The 17483-nt window shown below is 51.8% G+C and overlaps 9 protein-coding genes; 4 read left to right on the forward strand and 5 right to left on the reverse strand.

Moving 5' to 3' along the window:
• Window positions 1-364: 364 nt before the first annotated feature.
• On the reverse strand, window positions 365-735 carry RCC_11277 (uncharacterized protein; the record flags this gene model as incomplete). XM_023776499.1 has 3 exons in its annotated part: window positions 365-537; window positions 626-659; window positions 712-735. 3 exons carry the CDS (start codon window positions 733-735, stop codon window positions 365-367), a joined length of 231 nt encoding a protein of 76 aa, XP_023632267.1.
• Window positions 736-940: 205 nt separating this feature from the next.
• On the reverse strand, window positions 941-2202 carry RCC_11278 (uncharacterized protein; the record flags this gene model as incomplete). XM_023776500.1 has 6 exons in its annotated part: window positions 941-1190; window positions 1241-1271; window positions 1327-1388; window positions 1442-1559; window positions 1614-1927; window positions 1982-2202. 6 exons carry the CDS (start codon window positions 2200-2202, stop codon window positions 941-943), a joined length of 996 nt encoding a protein of 331 aa, XP_023632268.1.
• A 733-nt stretch (window positions 2203-2935) lies between these two features.
• RCC_11279 (related to synaptic vesicle transporter SVOP and related transporters (major facilitator superfamily)) lies at window positions 2936-4680 on the forward strand (the record flags this gene model as incomplete). XM_023776501.1 has 3 exons in its annotated part: window positions 2936-3067; window positions 3182-3588; window positions 3651-4680. The coding sequence occupies 3 exons, from the start codon at window positions 2936-2938 to the stop codon at window positions 4678-4680; spliced, it is 1569 nt and encodes a 522-aa protein (XP_023632269.1).
• A 191-nt stretch (window positions 4681-4871) lies between these two features.
• On the forward strand, window positions 4872-6985 carry RCC_11280 (uncharacterized protein; the record flags this gene model as incomplete). XM_023776502.1 has 6 exons in its annotated part: window positions 4872-5022; window positions 5073-5206; window positions 5259-5489; window positions 5722-5766; window positions 5826-6174; window positions 6228-6985. The coding sequence occupies 6 exons, from the start codon at window positions 4872-4874 to the stop codon at window positions 6983-6985; spliced, it is 1668 nt and encodes a 555-aa protein (XP_023632270.1).
• A 67-nt stretch (window positions 6986-7052) lies between these two features.
• On the reverse strand, window positions 7053-8047 carry RCC_11281 (uncharacterized protein; the record flags this gene model as incomplete). XM_023776503.1 has 3 exons in its annotated part: window positions 7053-7546; window positions 7630-7846; window positions 7907-8047. 3 exons carry the CDS (start codon window positions 8045-8047, stop codon window positions 7053-7055), a joined length of 852 nt encoding a protein of 283 aa, XP_023632271.1.
• A 335-nt stretch (window positions 8048-8382) lies between these two features.
• On the reverse strand, window positions 8383-10121 carry RCC_11282 (related to cytochrome P450 CYP3/CYP5/CYP6/CYP9 subfamilies; the record flags this gene model as incomplete). XM_023776504.1 has 4 exons in its annotated part: window positions 8383-9386; window positions 9442-9711; window positions 9761-9971; window positions 10026-10121. 4 exons carry the CDS (start codon window positions 10119-10121, stop codon window positions 8383-8385), a joined length of 1581 nt encoding a protein of 526 aa, XP_023632272.1.
• A 795-nt stretch (window positions 10122-10916) lies between these two features.
• On the forward strand, window positions 10917-12263 carry RCC_11283 (uncharacterized protein; the record flags this gene model as incomplete). Its single annotated transcript, XM_023776505.1, has 1 exon — window positions 10917-12263. One exon carries the CDS (start codon window positions 10917-10919, stop codon window positions 12261-12263), a length of 1347 nt encoding a protein of 448 aa, XP_023632273.1.
• A 163-nt stretch (window positions 12264-12426) lies between these two features.
• Window positions 12427-15006, reverse strand: RCC_11284 (related to sterol glucosyltransferase; the record flags this gene model as incomplete). XM_023776506.1 has 3 exons in its annotated part: window positions 12427-13306; window positions 13373-14936; window positions 15000-15006. 3 exons carry the CDS (start codon window positions 15004-15006, stop codon window positions 12427-12429), a joined length of 2451 nt encoding a protein of 816 aa, XP_023632274.1.
• Window positions 15007-15800: 794 nt separating this feature from the next.
• On the forward strand, window positions 15801-17466 carry RCC_11285 (related to beta-glucosidase 1 precursor; the record flags this gene model as incomplete). XM_023776507.1 has 4 exons in its annotated part: window positions 15801-15879; window positions 15941-16253; window positions 16316-17378; window positions 17458-17466. The coding sequence occupies 4 exons, from the start codon at window positions 15801-15803 to the stop codon at window positions 17464-17466; spliced, it is 1464 nt and encodes a 487-aa protein (XP_023632275.1).
• Between the last annotated feature and the right edge of the window lie 17 nt (window positions 17467-17483).

The raw sequence follows: 17483 nt of genomic DNA on the forward strand, positions 1-17483 counted from the left end.
GGGGTGCAAAACGGTGCAGTCGCACTGTGTACCATTCGTGGAGTGCCGAGTCAATGCTTTCTACACTAGCCGCAGATCCTGTAAGACGAGTTAGGCAATTGCTAAACAACGTATGCCAAATGCGGACGGTGATACTCGTAGACTACGAAGTAGATTGCTTAATGTAGTTTAGCATTTTCTCATCTAACGGTCTTGGTTGTGTTGCAGTTGTGTCGCAGGTTGTCTTGCAGGACTTGCGGCTAAAGCCATCTGCAGTGTGGGACCGCCAGTGATGCTGCAAGACAAACGCCTGATGGATGCTGCAGTTACACCTTCACATTGCTCGAGTACAGTGTGCTGCGAGCATCGGGCTCGTTGCCGAGGCTTAGTCGGTCGCGAGGGGTTGAAAGAGAGTTTCCAACGGGATTAGGGGCTTGATGCCGAACAGTCGATCGTTCTGCCGGCGTGCTCGGATAACTGGCCGCACGATCTGCGTAGCTGAGGCACGAGTGCCACGATCATTGTCGATGGTTGCGTGGGGTAGGGTATGTGATGGTTCTGTAGAGTGACGATTATCAACGGCACCCCGCAAGTTGCTTGGCCTAAAGCGAAACCATAATAAGACATATGATCAAGACCTACTAACCATCATTGATGCCCTCAAGTAATTTTGACACTGCCTTGTTGGTATTCAGCGCACAATTCACATGCTCACAGATCAAAACAACTTACGCAAAGTCCGGACTCTATAGCCATAAATCCATATCATGGAGCTGGGTGCCTCGTTAGACCCGACTTGGAGATCACCATTCTGTTCTGCCATCCTCCTACAATCTCGGTCGATCGATTCGTTCGAGGGCAGCAACCTACATCTTTTCGGTTAGTGCTACATGTGCTGAGATACTGTCAATAGTGGCTTGATATAGCGTTTGTTGCAATGGCGGATGCTAGAATACCTCTATCATACRGAGGTCGCGACGCTTCGATCATCCAGTTCTCCATACTTGTGATCCCCCATTGAGTACTGCCGATCCTCAATTTTTTTAAGAGCAACTGAAGCCTTATTAACTCCTAGTCTTCGCTGTGAACTTGAAGTCGAAGTAGTCTTTTGTGAGCTTGATCTAATTTGTTTGACATGACCGTTCATAAGCCGGATGAAATGCCAACATCCCGGTGCGGACGCTACCACGATGGAAAAGTTTTGATTGACTCTGCGCTGTATCAGTGATGTTCTTTCGCAGAAATGCTGCGCTTCACTCACATCACCCAGTAGGTTGGGTACACCAGATCAGCTGCGGACATGTAAGTGAGTGTTTACAGATTGAATACGTCTCAGGGAAGACCTACGGCCTGACGCCGTTGCGTACTCTCGAACTAAGACGGCTTGTGCGATCGAGGTCGATGCGTCCCTGCCGCAGTGTCAGTACTCAGAATTGGACTGACAGAATTGCCGAGTCCTTACAAGAATCCGAAGGCTATCAAGACCAGAAGCAGCTTCTTGTCCGATGATTTCATCTGTAGGTGAGAGATCAGGTAGAAGGGAAGTGCAGCACAGGTGAATTCTGTGACAACATTCGTGACTATGCTCATCAGCGCGTGAATCGTATGTCCTGCGCAGACGTTGACAGACTTACTGTTTGTTGGCAGGAGTATATCACTTATTGTCTGTTTGCTGATGCATCGCCCATGCACTCGTGGATTCCAGTATGCCTCCAACGGTATGCATACAAAGGCCTGGCTCAGGACGTACATGAGTGCTGTWGCAAAGGAAAGACCCATGCACGCCCAAATCACCATCCGCATCCAGCGATGCGTTGGCCCTAGGAGTCGCAGAACAAACCAGCAAACGGATATCTTGGTGATCATGACCCCAACCACGGCTTGGATCTCGGACACATACGCCCAGTGGACGAGATGTTCCACGCCGTTCTCCGTCAATGCTGAAACGCTGTATCGTTATTCAGTTGTGTCTTCTAGCAGTCTGACTTTGCGAGCAACTCACGATTTTCCGAAACCGTAATGCACCTCGAAAACATTACACACTGCTCCAAGTAGCGATATCAGGAGGGCCAGAATAATGCAGCCATCATCAAAGCCGAATGCTTTGCTGCGCAGGCGTGCATAGACCCGTAGACAAACGATAAGGGCCGCCGGTGACCAAGTTCCCCATGTGATGGCAAGGACCCTCTGCCCGCGATCTATCATGGGAGCTGTCGAATCCATGATAGATGGGTCCGCGTTCAGGCTCGGCGCTCTCTGGCTTATATACAAGAACGCGGCTAGGTATGTTCAAGCGACCAWATTTACAACAAAATGATGCTGAAGTGAGGGGTGGGCATGTCAAGCGACCAATTTTACAACCAAGTGGTCCTGGGGTGGAGGATAAGCAGAAGGAGCGCGATGGATTCGCAGCTTGGTGATGAAGGCAGGCATGTTCGAGAGGGATCGAGAGTAGTAAGTACGGCACGGCAGTCTCCATGTCTGCGTATGGTTTCTGCACCTCCTCCAAGGTTGTTCCTTCGCGTTGTCGATCAACGGCGGCGATTGGTGACTGATGACAATCCCAAGCTCGCTGCTGTGCCACAGATGCTGATGATTTTGCCATCTCACCACGCGTAGTTTTGTTGCGCTGGTCCCAGCGAGATCTCCATTGATGCCATATGAAGCCATATGAGATGTGATCTTGTGGCCATGTATACTTTGCGAAGGAATGGAAGAGGAGTCAGGTGGACGCCCAGACTGTGGACGGGGGCGGAAAGGACTGACAAGGATTGGCAAGGCAAGCCTTGATTAGACTTCAGGTCGAAGAAAGCCAGCCACCGGCATGCCACCACTCAACAACGACCTCGCCCGAAGCTGAAAATGCAGCATCCTTCCAGTGAATCCTACAATCTGCACATGAAATGCAGCAGGACCCCGACTTTGGCCTTTTCCGGGCGCGGAACTTTCCAACGACATGACGGAGAAGCAAGTGCATAGCGATACGTGCCATGTGCAAGGTCGTGAACATCGAGACGAGGCGAGAGTCAGTACCAAGGATCGCCTGGTTCTTATCCCGACGCCTAGCAGCGATGCAAGGGACCCACTGGTCAGTATCATCAAGTCCAAGTCCCGGGATTGAGAGCAGCACGTTCAGCCAAAGGTCTTCTTCGTGTCTTGACATTATTCGCACATCAGCTGAGGCGAGAAATCGTATCTACAGAACTGGTCGAATGCGAAAAAGCATGGATCCTTGGCCGTGCTGTGCTTTGCCGCCTTTGCGKCAACAACGGCTCCAACTGCACACCAAACAGCATACCTGGATATCGCACGGGCATATGGCAAAACACCAACAGCGCTCTCCTACTCGATCTCGGCAGCCGTGGCCGGCTTGCTTGGGGGACCCTTCCTTCTGGTTCCACTGGCGGGCCTCATCGGCCGCACTGCTCTGATTTTCTGGTCGCTGCTCGGTGTAATTGCCACGCAAATATGGTCCGCCACGGCGAGTTCACCGGACGACTTCATCTCTTTCACGATCTCGCGTCTGATGTGTGGTGTCTTTGCGTCGGTGCCCACAATCATGGGCTCGGGGTATATCATGGACATGTTCTTTCTGCATCGTCGTGGCTTGCAAGTTTGACCATCTGATCCGAAGAAATGACAGACAATGAATTCAGGCTGACTAGATGTAGCGCCTTCGCGTCCTTTGAGCTTTCGTTCCTTTTTGGCGTCGTAGCCTTGCCTACTATCGGCGGCTTCATTGTGGAATCGCATCCTTGGCCTTTCACGTTCTGGTGGACGCTTGCACCCCTCGGACTTGCCATCATACTAGTAGCGGCGTTCTTGGAAGACACCGAGTATGCACCAGGCCGATCCACTACATTCATCTCACAGTATGCTTCTGATGGGACCCCATACCTGCGGAGAAGACTGAGATGTCTTCTTGGGCTCGGTGTGACACCACCAAGCAGCCTGAACAAGACTCTACGGCAAGCAGCCCTACCCTTTTTAATCGGCGTGACGCCCATAACCATGCTTGCGGGCTTCTATACGCTGATCAACTTTGCCTGGGCTATTCTGGTCAACACAGAGCTTGCGATCTTCCTGGAGATTCCAGTCGTTGCTGGCGGCTATGGCTTCTCAGCCGGTCAAACTGCTGCATTCACTTTCACGAGCTGGTTGGCATTGATCGCCGCACAGACATATGGAATGTTTCTGAACGACCGTATTCCACTATGGTTCGCCTCCCGGCGCACAGGGACGGAGCACAATCGCTGGCATCCAGAAAACAGGCTTTTACCTCTATTCTTGGGTCCTGCAATTGCCTCACCGATTGGTCTGGGAATTGTGGGCGCAGCACTCCAGTACCACCTGCACTACATGGTCCTTGCTGTGGGTTACTTTCTGGTCATTTTCGCAGCACAGTTGTGTGTCCCAATCTGCGTCAATTACGCATGTGAAAACTTCAAGGGTCGTGTGGTCGAGACGACTGTGGCCATGAATGCATACCGCTTGTCCTTGGGAATCGGTCTGGGCTTCTTCTTCCAGCCCTGGCAAGAAGCAGTTGGCGTGGGGTGGCTGTTTGGTACAGCAGCCTTCTTGGCCATCTTCTCAATTGCTGCACTTGCCATGCTTATCATGTATGGCGAGCAAGTAAGACGGATCACATGGTTCAAGGGTCTGCTGGATTCCGAGGACGGTAGAAAGCTTATGAGCGATTAAGACATTAGTGTCAAGTTGCCTATCAACTGGCTGAATGACACCAAGTGGGGCGGTACCCTCTTCTCACCAAACCCCTTCATGACCCCGCTGCCGATCCCTGGTATGAAWCGGTCAGCTATAGAAGTGCTCACTCACTGGGAGCTGTGGACTCGATTGAAACAAACCTACATCGTGTTACTTGGCTACCCAACATGAGTGAAGTTCATGGCCGACGTCTACTGCCCAGCACAATCGATAGCATTGCCCAAAATACCCCCGATCATGCATGGGCTTCAGTGCAATCGACAAGCAGTTCGGAAATCCAAGATGTGTCCATCGCTGTGTTCGCGAATGCAGTCAATCGTAAGTTACGTCCGGGCCACGTTGTCCAGCACACGGCTGACACATTCAAGGAATCGCGCACTGGATCGTGGAAAAGTTGGGAAGAGGTCCTCAAGATGGAGAGCAGCCAGTCCTGGCTTATATTGGAGCCTCTGACCTTCGATATTACGTCCTGTGCATGGCCATTGCAAAAGCGGGTTACGTTGTATGTTGTCCTGATACGTTTTGCCCGCAGAAGATATACTGATGTCCGGAAGCCACTGTTTATAAGTCACATGAACAGTGCCGCTGCCAACACTTCTCTATTTGAAGCTGTCGATTGTAGAGTGTTGTTATGCGGTCTGACGAATATCGATACCATCAATGTGGATACGAAGAACGTCAATGTTGTGCACATCCCGGACGCGAGCCTCACTTGGGACCCTACGCCTGTTCCGGCTTTCCCATTTACGACAACCTATGAAGAGGCGGTGGATAAGCCAATGCTTGTAAGGTTATCTCATTCAACTTTTGTTGTGCTTTCAAATTCGTGGCAGCCTGGCGGTCCCGAAGTTCAATGTGCCTTTGACCTTTTTCGGATGCAAGAATACCTATGGAAGATGTTCCAATGCCTATTGCAGCTCAGACAGCACTCTATTCGACAGAGATCTTATTGGCCAATTCGCGGCCCCTGAGTCCGAAGGTAGCTTTTTTTTCTATGGTCCGCTGACTACATTACAGATCATGCATACGTCCGGCTCGACTGGCATGCCAAAGCCAATCACAGTAAGTCTCGAATCCATCAATCACAAGATGATCAATCCTATACTGATGGCAATCCCCAGATCACACATGGCTGGTTCACCGTTACGGACAGCAGCCAGGACATTCCAGACTTCGAAGGCCACAAAAGTGAGCCTCGACTGCGCGCCCAAAGATCTCGTCATTTCTTAGGATTTCCTCCCTTTCACCCTGCTGGCCTATCCTCGSGACTGCGAGACTCCATCTACTTTGGCAACACAATCGTATTTCCGCGTGCCGATCGACCTATCGATGCTGCATGTGTGATCGATGCGATCAATCACGGAAACATCGATGGCGCAGCCTTATTGCCCCATGTACTTGAAGAGATGGCGAGAAATGAAGAAGCAGTGGAAAAGATCGGTAGACTGGGTTACATCGATTGGGTGGGAGGTGAGGCTCCTCGACTTTTGTTCGTCGTGATTACCAGACTAATAGTAATGCAGGACCTATCTCCCAAGCAGCCGGCGATATAATCTCATCCCGGACGACCCTGAACAACGCCTACGCATCCACCGAAATCGGCGCATCAACTCAATTACAGAAAGAAGACCGCACTCTCTGGAATTGGTACTTCTTCCACCCAAAAGCCAATGGATTTGACTTCCGCCCGGTGCCAGGCGAAGATGGACTTCATGAACTATTTGTCGTGAGACAACCTACCCTTGAGCAACCTGTTTTCCGCATCTTCCCTGAGCTGAACGAATGGCCAACGAAAGACCTCTTCGTCGCTCATCCCACATTGCCTCACCACTGGCGCCTTACTGGACGTAGTGACGACCTCATTGTTTTCCAAAACGGGAGCAAGATCCACCCAAGTGCCGTGCAGACGGCCATGCAGAGTGTTCCTGGCGTGAAGCACAGTCTAATGTTTGGTACAGCTCGACCACGGCCGGGTTTGTTGATCGAGCCAAAGGATCCTAGTCTGCTAGACATGGAAAATTCTGCTGCCAGGAAGATGTTTCTGGATGATCTGTATTCGCATGTGCAACAAAACAACCAGCGTGTCCCGTCCAATGGAGTGGTGATTCGCTCTTTGATCGCTCTCGTTACGAAAGAGAAACCTTTACCTATGACGGGAAAGGGCACGTTGCAAAGAAAAGCAGCTCTTGACTTGTATCAGGAGGAGATTGATGCGTTGTACGAAGCGCTCCCTCAGTCTGAAGCAACAATGCCTGACTTCAGGATTGGGTCAGGACCGTGATAAACAACTTCGCACAATGATAACCTCTACTCTTCAAAGTCCCTTGCATTTAAATCATCATGAAAGTCTAAAGTCTCACAATAACAAATTCAATCCCACATCTCGCCTCTCCCATCCACGCAAAAGCCTGACTAGGCGACCAAAAACTCTCCTCTCCAAAAGCCACAGTCCTTACTCGAACATCCCACCTCGTCTGCGTCTGTTCCTCCACCTCTGTCCACATTTTGCGAAACGAGCTCTCGTCATGCAAGTACATGTGCGCCTTGGAGCTGAATCCCGTAGAGATTGTCATGGGAGGCAAGGCACCGATTTGTTTGCCAATAATTGTAGTTCCTGGCCTGGCGCGACTCAGACGCACACATCTAATCGCTGCTTGTACCTGGCTTTCGAAATTGAAGAGATGGAAGAAATCGCCACAGATCAAAATGTCAAATGAATTCTCGTAGTCTCGGACCAGTGGGGAATGGTCGTCAAAGATGTCGCTTTTGATGAATGTTGCTTGCATTCTTGAGCGATCGCAGAACAGGTCAAAGGAAGCTTCCCAGAATTCTTGCGTGATGTCTGCACCGCTGTCTGTTAGTCTCTCTATGCAAAGGCTTTTCCATATATATATAAGAAAGGAGTGGTGGGAAAGATCTCCTCACCTGTCCCGAACATATTCTCAGTAGGCGCACCATCCGCCGCCAAAGTTCGTAAATCCTGCGCCATAGCACAGCCCACATCCAGCACCCTTTCGCCTCCTTTCACGCGGTTGAGAATCTGCTCGTATTCATTGTCGACTTTCGCAAAATGCAGTGTAGGCCGAAGAAACATGCACATTCCCACGCAGGGATATGGGTTGATGCTCCATGCCTTTTCACGCTGGCGATAATTTTCCATCAGCGATGTTCATCACTACCGCTGCAACAGTGCGCTCCTTACGAAAGTCGTGACATGCTGCTCGATTTGATCCTCGGCGATGCCAGAGTAGTTATGCAGGAGACTTCTCGCTGCATCGGGCACGTGGACTGGAGACTGCCACCATGGTACTACCAAACGGAGGATTGAGGAATACCAAGGCATTTCAGATTGTGATGTGTTGTCGTCAAGTGTTGTTCATGATCATGGCAGCAATGTGTCAGAGCTTGGTAACTATTTGCTTCATTAAACTCTACCATCTTTTAGTAGATGCTGCTTGGAGCTAGTGTAGGTGCAGAGGCGCCACTGCTTCGGACGRCCCAGATACAGCATCTTTTATACCACGCCGGAATTTTCTATCGATCGAAAATGCGTGCTGTACTTATCAAAAGTCGACACTGAATCAAGAGTCTACAAATTCTAAAATCACATCTCACGACATGGCATTCGGCTACGGTTCTATGCTGTAAAGCTTGTGAGCTCGAGTTTGTTCTACAGGATCATGATCTCCTCCGAAACTGCAGTTCCGGTCCTTCAGTCAGAGCCGTAACATGCGACTCCAACTGGAACTCCATCGGATTCCGTCTACCAGCCCGCTTCTCCGGCCCACCACACCCAACAAGACCAGCTGTCCCAGGAGGTGCTCTGAAATCGAACTCCAGCAAGACCTGTGCGACGAAGATTGCTATTTCCGCAAATGCTATCGATCGTCCAGCACATCCTCTTGGACCAAGGGAGAAGGGGTTGTAGGCCATGTATAAGCGATCGAGCTGTTTTTGATCCGAGGCGATCCAGCGCTCAGGGTCGAACGTGAATGGATCTTGAAAATAGTCCTTATTGTGGTGTGTGGCGTAGATGCTGGCGCCCACATCACATTTCGCAGGAATGTAGTGGTTACCGAGTTGCAGGCCTCCAAGTAGAATCTCGCGCCAAGGAGCCGCAGAAGTGGGTGGTGCCATGCGTAGAGTCTCCGTGATACAGGCTTGTAGATAATGACAGGACGAGGTATTGGCGATGCAGATATCGTCCACTTTGGCGAATCGCTGTCGAATCTCCTGTGCAAGCCGCTCGTAAATTGCAGGATAGCGCGACAAGTAGAATAGGAGGGCACATATCGCAGTCGAAGAGGTGTCGGAGCCTGCCAGCATGAGGAATATGCCCTCGGCCCACACCTCATTTTCAGTGAATCGGTTAGCTCCCTCAGCATTCAATACCAGTGAGAATATGCCCCTTTTGGTACCCCCTTCCTTCAACATGATCTTGCTGCCGAAAGTGCGCTTCCATTTCAAGAACTTGGCGAGCGGCCTGAGCTTGCCTTGAGTCCAGAGATACGCGAGTAGTAGGAAGTCAAGGTACATCAGGGCCGGCAGCTCGTAATAGCATCCCATCCTCCAAGAGTACACATTGATGCAGTCCACGAGAAATCTGTTCTCCTGGCTGTTCTGAAGCTGAGGTGACTCGCCGAATGCCAGGTCCGCCGTGACATCAAAGGTCATCCATCTGCCTGCGTCCACAATTAATAAACATACGACGCCCGTCCAAGAGAATCGAACACATACAGAGGTCGCTCATTTCTTTTGGGGTGGACCACCCGTGAGCGTCAGTTGCGGACCCCGAATCCAGCTTGGATCGAAGTACCCTCATGTGCTCAAGCATTCGAGGCTCGAATGTTTTGAGGGAGGCATCACTGAAGCCCATGGCGAGCAGACGACGTTTGGTCCGATGTAGATCCTTGTCGATGCACGTCAGGACCGACCAACCCTTTCCCCCTGGCACTAGGGGCATGTAGGACTGCGACTTCTGCACATTTTTCCTGTAGCCATAGATCTCTGAGACTGGATCAGCGTTGCCATGTTGGAGGGTCGGCGAAGCATGTACCGTTCATGACGGTGGGGTCGTTGATAAGCAGTTTGTTCGGGCCGTAACGAACATAGTCTCCATAGCGCAAGTGACATTGGTGCATGTCAAGGTGAATGTCACCGCGTAGCCCATGATAGGCAGCTCGAAGGTCTGTGAATCGAGAGAGAATTGGACCTGGATAGCGCGCGAGGGGATGATAACACGCAAGGTAGAGTAGTCTCAAGCCTGTCTATTGGAGTCTCAGCATCTGCGTCGAGAGAAATCTCACGCAAGGACATCTTACCGAAGCAATCACGAGGAGTAGACCGAGAGCAAGAATCGTAGTCGCAGGGATTGGCTTCACTGTAAAGGCCACGAAGATATCCTGACTGGCCGTCATTCTACCAACGGGATCGAATGTGGCTTGATCAAGTCGCTGACGCTGCCATCGAGCCGCGCGTACGGCTTGGTTCAGGAAGGTAGAGGTATCCCAAGAATTGCCAGACGTGGCGAAGGAGTCGAGGAGTAGTACCAGCCAGACAGTAGATGAACATAGTGGTCGACACGGCCGACTCGGAGGCAAAACACCCCGTAGGAGTATCACGGTCAGTAAGCTGAATGGGGGCGTGTGGTGGGTTTGATAGGCCCATCGTTCAGCCCGCCGACCTACTCTCGAAACGACATGGCGTAGGATTGGGGATCACCGCACCGGTGAGGCAGACTGAACATGAAGGTTTGATCTGCAAGCGGGTCCACCGCAGAAGCCAGGGCCGGGCCTCCCAGGTCGATCTAATGACTGCATGTCGACGCCTAGCAGCTGGCTGCCATTGAGCTCGAGAAACATAGCGGTATACTCAACATAGTCGTGGAAAGTTGACTTTGCTGTCAAGCAAGATTGACCATGTCGCACGCAAATACGTCCACGGCTTCGTGGCATGGTAGAGTTCATCGTCTTGGACTTTGAGAAAGCCAAATTGAGCCGGTTTTGCAGATCATCGGCTCCTCAGCTCGACGGCTATTCCTGCGATGGGAGAGATCAGCAGCGGGCATTCTGCTTCACCGCGGCGCACTCACTGAGCTCGAACACCTTGCTGTGGACTGTGAGCTTCCTCTCCTCTTCATACTACCTGGAATCACAAGAAGACTTGTCGAAGATTTGTAAAAACACTCCACCGACGTCTTGTTCTCATCCATCATGTCGACCGCCGAGGAACAGAAGACTATCGCAAAGGCCATGTGTGACATGTTCCGCWAAAGCAAATTTAACCCAGCACTCGCTCAACAGAAATTGACTGGACAAGACCGTCCAGCCCCCAAGGGCTTCTGTTTAAGCAAGAGCAGACTACCACCACCATCATTTCTGGACACGGACGCTCGCTCGCACCTCCTGGAAGCGGTAGCAAACTTGGAAACTGGCCAGGAGTCATTTACTTTACCGAAATACGGTGATATCCAAGGTGAATGGATCGGTGTTGCCGAGAACGTCGATGCAGGTCTTTCGGAGAAAGATAAATATGACCTTCTCACCGAGAGACGGAAATCAGATGTGACCATCATGTATGCCCACGGCGGAGCATATACCTTTGGAAGCCCAGTCAGCGCACGTCCAAGCACAATGCCCTTATGCTCTTTCACGGGTGGTTTATGCTTCGCCGTCAAGTATCGCTTGGCACCACAATTCCAGGCCTTGTCGTTACAATTGGACGTTTTCATCGCCTATCTTTCTCTACTGTATCCTCCGCCCGGCGCTTTCCATGCACCTGTGCCACCGGAGAAACTGGTTCTGGCTGGCGATAGCTCTGGCGCCGTGCTGGTTTTTGCTGTCTTGCAGATCATACTGCAGTTGCGAAGACAGCAGCAAACAACGAAGCCAGTAGTACGATGGTATGGGAGAAACGTCGAGGTGCCTGTACCAGCTTGTATTACGGGTCTTGGTGCCGCATCAGACCATTTGCTGTGTTTGCCTTCTTACCAGAAGAACGAGCAGCACGACATGATGAATGACGTACCGCCCTACCGATGCTCCATAGGCAAGACCGATTCTATATGRCCCGCAGACCCGCCCCGAGGGGACATTTCATGCGAGCTATCAGCCATGATCTCCATCATGTACAATCCGGGTCTGGCTCCATCATGGGAAGGTAGTCCTCCGATGTGGTTTGCCGTCGGCGAGGAAAGGTTTGCGGACGGGACAAAGTTGCTCGCTCAGCGGGCTGTGAAAGATGGAGTCAGCGTCCGGTTTGAGGAGTATGCAATCATGCCACACATCTTCCCACATATGCTGCCGAAGTTGCCGCAGGCGAAGAGATGCATGAAGGGCTRGGCCGAATTCATTACGCAGTGCTGTTCGGGGACGGGCGAGACAAAAGGTTCTAGTGCCATTCGTGTCGAAGCAGGACGCCTTGAGGAGAGGGAGCTCGATATCACCAAGCTCGTCGACTTTACCATCGACGAGGCCCGCGTCTTGATGAAAAATAAGCTTCGCACACTTCGGGTGTGGGAAGGTCCATGGGAAGAACCACAGCAGGGCGGTAAACTCTAGTCTCCCAGCGACTTTGACAATATATTTTGTGCCATTATGATTAAGATAGTATTTCCATCTCAATCCGGGAAAGAGTCGTTGGCCGATAGAGTCCGCTGATTAGCGCCCTCAAAAAAAGAAAAAGGGGCTTCTTGACACGACGAGTCACAAAGGAGATAAACCATCAGTCAACGATGTTCATGTTGTAATACCTGCTCTGAACCTCCTCGATTGCTGCACTGCGCATAGAACTCGCCCTCCAAATCCCCTCTTTCCGCCTGGCCGCTAGAATCTGCTTCCCGGTCTGCCCATGCGTCAGCGTCCAGAGGGATTTCGTGACTCCTTGTCCAGGATACGCGATGAGACCCAGCCCACCACTCACAGTCTTAGACAACAGACTTCCACTACCCTTTGCCACACCTTTGACAGCTCCCCAAGCTCCTTCCTTCCTGGCGCCTTCGCCAGGGAGATGTGTGAGATCCTTGAAACCGTCGCCAATACCGAGCTTGAAGGATTTCCCTGCGACAGCTACGCCAGATTTCCAGTCGGTGACTTTGCCGTAGTCTCTGACTTCTTCGCCCCAGAGACGAGGCATGGTGCGAAAGCCTTCGGTTACGGCTAGTGGCCAATCCACCACGAAGCCTTTGTAGACGGTTGGGACGATTTTCCCAATTGACTTGCCCGAGGCYAGGGCCATGGATCCTGCGACGGCCATGGAGTCCGCAACAGCCGTGCGTTTAGAGCGATCTTGGCCGTCGGCCTGCTGGGAAAATCGCTCAATACTAGAGTGCGTCTGAGTGAGACGGGCGAAGTTTTCGCTGGTTGAGATCAAATCCCTGCTTGTCTCCGTGGCTCTGCTCTGTGATATTTGATGGCTAGATGACCTCGACTTTGGCTTTTGGCTCCGGCTACGTCCACGTCCACGTCGATACGCTTCTGCGGGCTTGAGGAAGATGTCTCCCATGAGTCCGGCTAGGTCGGTGCTGGTGCCAATAATCGAGGAGGTTAACCCAGTCGCAGGATCCCAGCGGCTATTCTCAATCAAGATTGGACTTGGTCGGTACCTGACCTGATATTAGCAAGTTCAATGTGATTCGTGGATAAAAAATGAGTGGTGCAAAGATACTCACAGTTTGAAGTTGCCTGCATGAACACCTTCTTCCCTTATCAAGATCTCAGCAGCTAGAGCAGAGATCTTCGTCAGATGCTTGCCCACTTTGAGGGACAGGGAAGCGGGCTGGTCAGGTAGATAATCACACTGCATTCTTTCAAGCGGAAGGTGATTGAGGAAAGACATGACGGCGGTTCGCACTCCATCTTCCTTGTTCATCTTGCCTGATATCATGGCGGCAGCAGCCTGAACTTCCTTTGTCWGACAAAATCGCAAAGCTTCCGACAAATTCTGGACGCTGAGTGTTTTATGCGGTATAGGCGTTGGCCCAGCACCTGCGGCAGCGACCATTTCACCCCAAAACGGTTGGTCGCCAAAAAAGGGCACAATCACTGTAGGTCTCGCGTTGCGTAGTCCACATGCCGCTGTACCGGCACCGCCATGATGCACAACCGTGGAGACGTGTTGAAATAACCATTCGTGGGGACAGTCACCCAGCCAGAAAATGTCAGATCGAGCAGGACCGTCAAGTCGACTCCATCCACGAGAAATGACTGCTCGCAGACCGCATGCACTGACCGCTTCCACAATCAATGATGAAATGGCGACTGAGTCGTCCAGGACAATCGAGCCAAAACCTATGTAGACTGGGGGATCTCCGTCCTCCAGGAAAGCTCTGAGGCTGTCTGGCGGCGTGTATGCTGGAGGTTCGCGGAAAAAGAAGCCAGACACTTCAATGTTGGCTGGCCAGTCTTTGGGCTTGGGGATTAAAGCCGGAGACCAACAATATGTGAACGGAATCGATAGCGTCGATGCGAGAAGGGGCCCCTCCGTGTTGGGTACCGGTTCCAGACCAATTGTCTTGCGCCATCCGTTGATCACATCACCCAGGCCTTGCCACGTCATGAACTCCACCAAGATGTAGGACAGATAATTCGCCAGCTTCATGTCCTTGGTCTTGCCGGAAATGTTGGCTAGTGGGTGTGGAAAGCTCGACGTCGCTGTCCAAGGCATTGTGAAGACCAGATGAACGGGGATCCCCAATGCTTCCGCGCAGTGAATGTGAGCGAAGCTCGGCGGGTTCGCAATAATGGCGTCCGCTACGAAAGGCTGTCCGGTAAGTGGATCGGGCTCTATACAGCTGTTCCAACATCCTTCGAGCATCTCCGCAATCATCTCACGTTTATGAGAAATCTCACCGGCTCTCAATGATTGCACACTAGGGATGAGGCCAGGATTCTTCACCATGTAGGACATCAAGTCTCCTGGATCGCCACCGATGGGATAGAATTCCAGTCCCGAATCACGCACGAACTTTTCGAATGTACCGTGCGTGGCGATGCGCACTCGATGGCCGCATCTCTGCAGTTCATTGCCGAGAGCCACGAATGGCTGCACGTCGCCCCGGCTTCCCACCACGTGGATCACAATGTTAAGTCGCAATGGAAACTGTTCGGGAGATGTGTAGCGAACGTATTGTGGAGGTGGGGAATGCAAGTCACCATCACTGGGAGGTAGTTTGACCAGCTTGGATAACCTTCTGCTCAGTTGGGAGTCTAGATTGACATGTATACGGCCATCGTCTGCGCCCTCGTCTCGTCAGCCAGTAGTTCATCGGAGCTGCAGAACTTGGAGGAGTGCAATACCTCTCATCGTAGTCACTTTGCAAGAATGAGCTGCGATGGCATGATCGGCTTCGTGTCCCGCCATGGGAAGATTATGACTTGGCGCCCGCCGCTGTGCAAAGCCTGGCTTTTCTGTGTCCATGTAGATTGATTGGTATGAGACGGGATTCCAGCAGGCAATGGGAAATCGTGGGCTTTTGTTCACACAGCCCACTTTGCATGGAGGGTCTCACATACAAATACAGTGCGTTTCGGAACGACGGCGTGTTATGCTGGAAATGTCATCGTATTCGCAGAGGAGAAATGAGCACAGCGTGCCTGAATCCCGGGATTTGTGAAGGGCAATTCGACTACGCATTCTTGGATCAAAGGCCTGTTGTACTCATAGAAAAGCCGAAGGCGTAGTAGAGCCGAGCGCTACGCTCTGTCGGAGCCAAAACGATATGTATAGCTCGCTCCGCTTTGGTCGGATTCGCGTTGATCGTACTCCGTATTCGCTTTGGTCGGATTCGCTCACAAGCTTCTTGGACAAGTCTTTGCCAAGGAAAATGGCCGTCGCGGACTGGCCAAGGTAACTGTAAGTGGGACCTCACCCTCTCCTGGTCCACTACTACTACTACTGTCAAGTGTGAGGAAGCACTGGCCGTTTCGCCCTCGCCTTTCCCTATGAGGGAAACCGCGAGGGGAACCATGCTGGTAGACATAGCCTGAGTGGGTAAACATTTGAAAGTCGAAACAAAGCTATGCAGTAGGATCGTGTTCCTTGACATGGTATATATATATTGATCGATCCGCCATCTACACCTGGCACGTCTTTTAAACATGCCATTTTCACCTCGACGCCTCGAAGCCTTATGCACCTTATTGCCATGGCTCCTTGTGCCAGCTAAAGCAGCTCTCAGTATGTATCCCCCTTACATGGCCTTCCCTGGGGCATTGCCGTTTGCTAAACACAACTCTAGCATGGGAAGCAGCAACTCTGAAAGCCCAGGACTTCGTGTCCCACCTTTCGACCGACGAGAAGATCGGAATCGTATCGGGTGCATACAGACAACCGGGTCCGGCATGTATTGGACAAATTGGAAGCATTCCGCGACTCAACTTCACCGGCATCTGCTACGCCGATGGACCAGCTGGGTTTGCACGTTCGGACGGCGTGAGCGTCTTCCCATCCGGTCTGGCTGCTGCGGCGACTTGGGATACGGAGCTCATGTATGAACGTGCTGTCGCTATTGGGGAGGAGTTCAGGGATAAAGGGGCGCACGTACATCTTGGGTATGTCGTCTTCATCTCCTCGGAATGCTCACACTGTATCTTTACCACTAACAACCCCTCAGGCCAACAACCGGTGCGATAGGACGCCACGCGCAAGGCGGTCGTAATTGGGAGGGATTTGGACCTGATCCTTATCTCGCTGGACAAGCCATGTACGCCAGTGTAATGGGCGTCGAATCRCAAGGCGTCCAAACCTGCTCAAAGCATTTCATCGGAAACGAGCAGGAAACGCAGCGTACCCGACAAGTAAATCCAGATGGATCCACCATCGAGGCGCTGTCGTCCAACATCGATGATCGTACACTTCATGAGCTTTATCTGTGGCCATTTGCGGATGCTGTGAAAGCTGGCACGGCAAGCGTCATGTGTGCCTACAGTCGCATCAACGGCAAATACGCCTGTAGCGATGAAGGGACACTCTCCATCCTCAAAGACGAATTGGCATTCCCGGGATATGTCGTATCTGACTGGTTTGCGACACATGGTACTGCTAGCTTTGCGAACGGAGGTCTGGATCTTGAGATGCCTGGAAACGTGAGCGCTCAGTATGGATCCTCCTATTTCGGCACACCCCTTTTGCAAGCTGTGGAGAATGGATCTGTGCCCATGACTCGGCTTGATGATATGGCGACACGGGTCATGAAGCCTTATTTCAGGCTTGGCCAGGATGTCGACTTCCCTCCAGTGGATCCGGCAAACGCAGCGACCATTGGGGTGAATACAGCTGGTCACACGGGCATTGATTCGACGCCAGAAGCGATTGATGTTCGTGGAAATCATTCGAGCTTGATCCGGAAACTCGGCGCAGCTGGCACCGTACTGCTGAAGAACACCGGAAAGTTTCTACCCCTGACGAAACCTATCAACGTTGGTGTCTTTGGCAATGGCGCTCCATACCCAGTCTCGGGCTCAGTCTATTTCAACGACAACTCAGACTCTCAGGGATTGGAAGTCGGACTTTTGGATATTGGCGGTGGTTCTGGATCGGTTCGGCACTCAACCCTCACCTCGCCCTTCGAGAGTGTGCGTGATTATGTCGAGGCATACGGCGGCCGTGTACAGGCACTTCTGGACAATGACATGATAGCTAAGGGCACCTTCCGCTCCATATATCCCGTGCCAGACGTATGCCTCGTATTCCTCAAGGCATGGGCGTCGGAGGGCTATGACAGGGAGAGCTTGGACCTTGCATGGAACGCAACAGCAGTTGTAGAAGCCACCGCACATCTA

This window comes from Ramularia collo-cygni (assembly GCF_900074925.1).
Source record: "Ramularia collo-cygni strain URUG2 genome assembly, contig: RCC_scaffold28, whole genome shotgun sequence".
NCBI classification, from domain to species: Eukaryota; Fungi; Ascomycota; class Dothideomycetes; order Mycosphaerellales; family Mycosphaerellaceae; genus Ramularia; species Ramularia collo-cygni.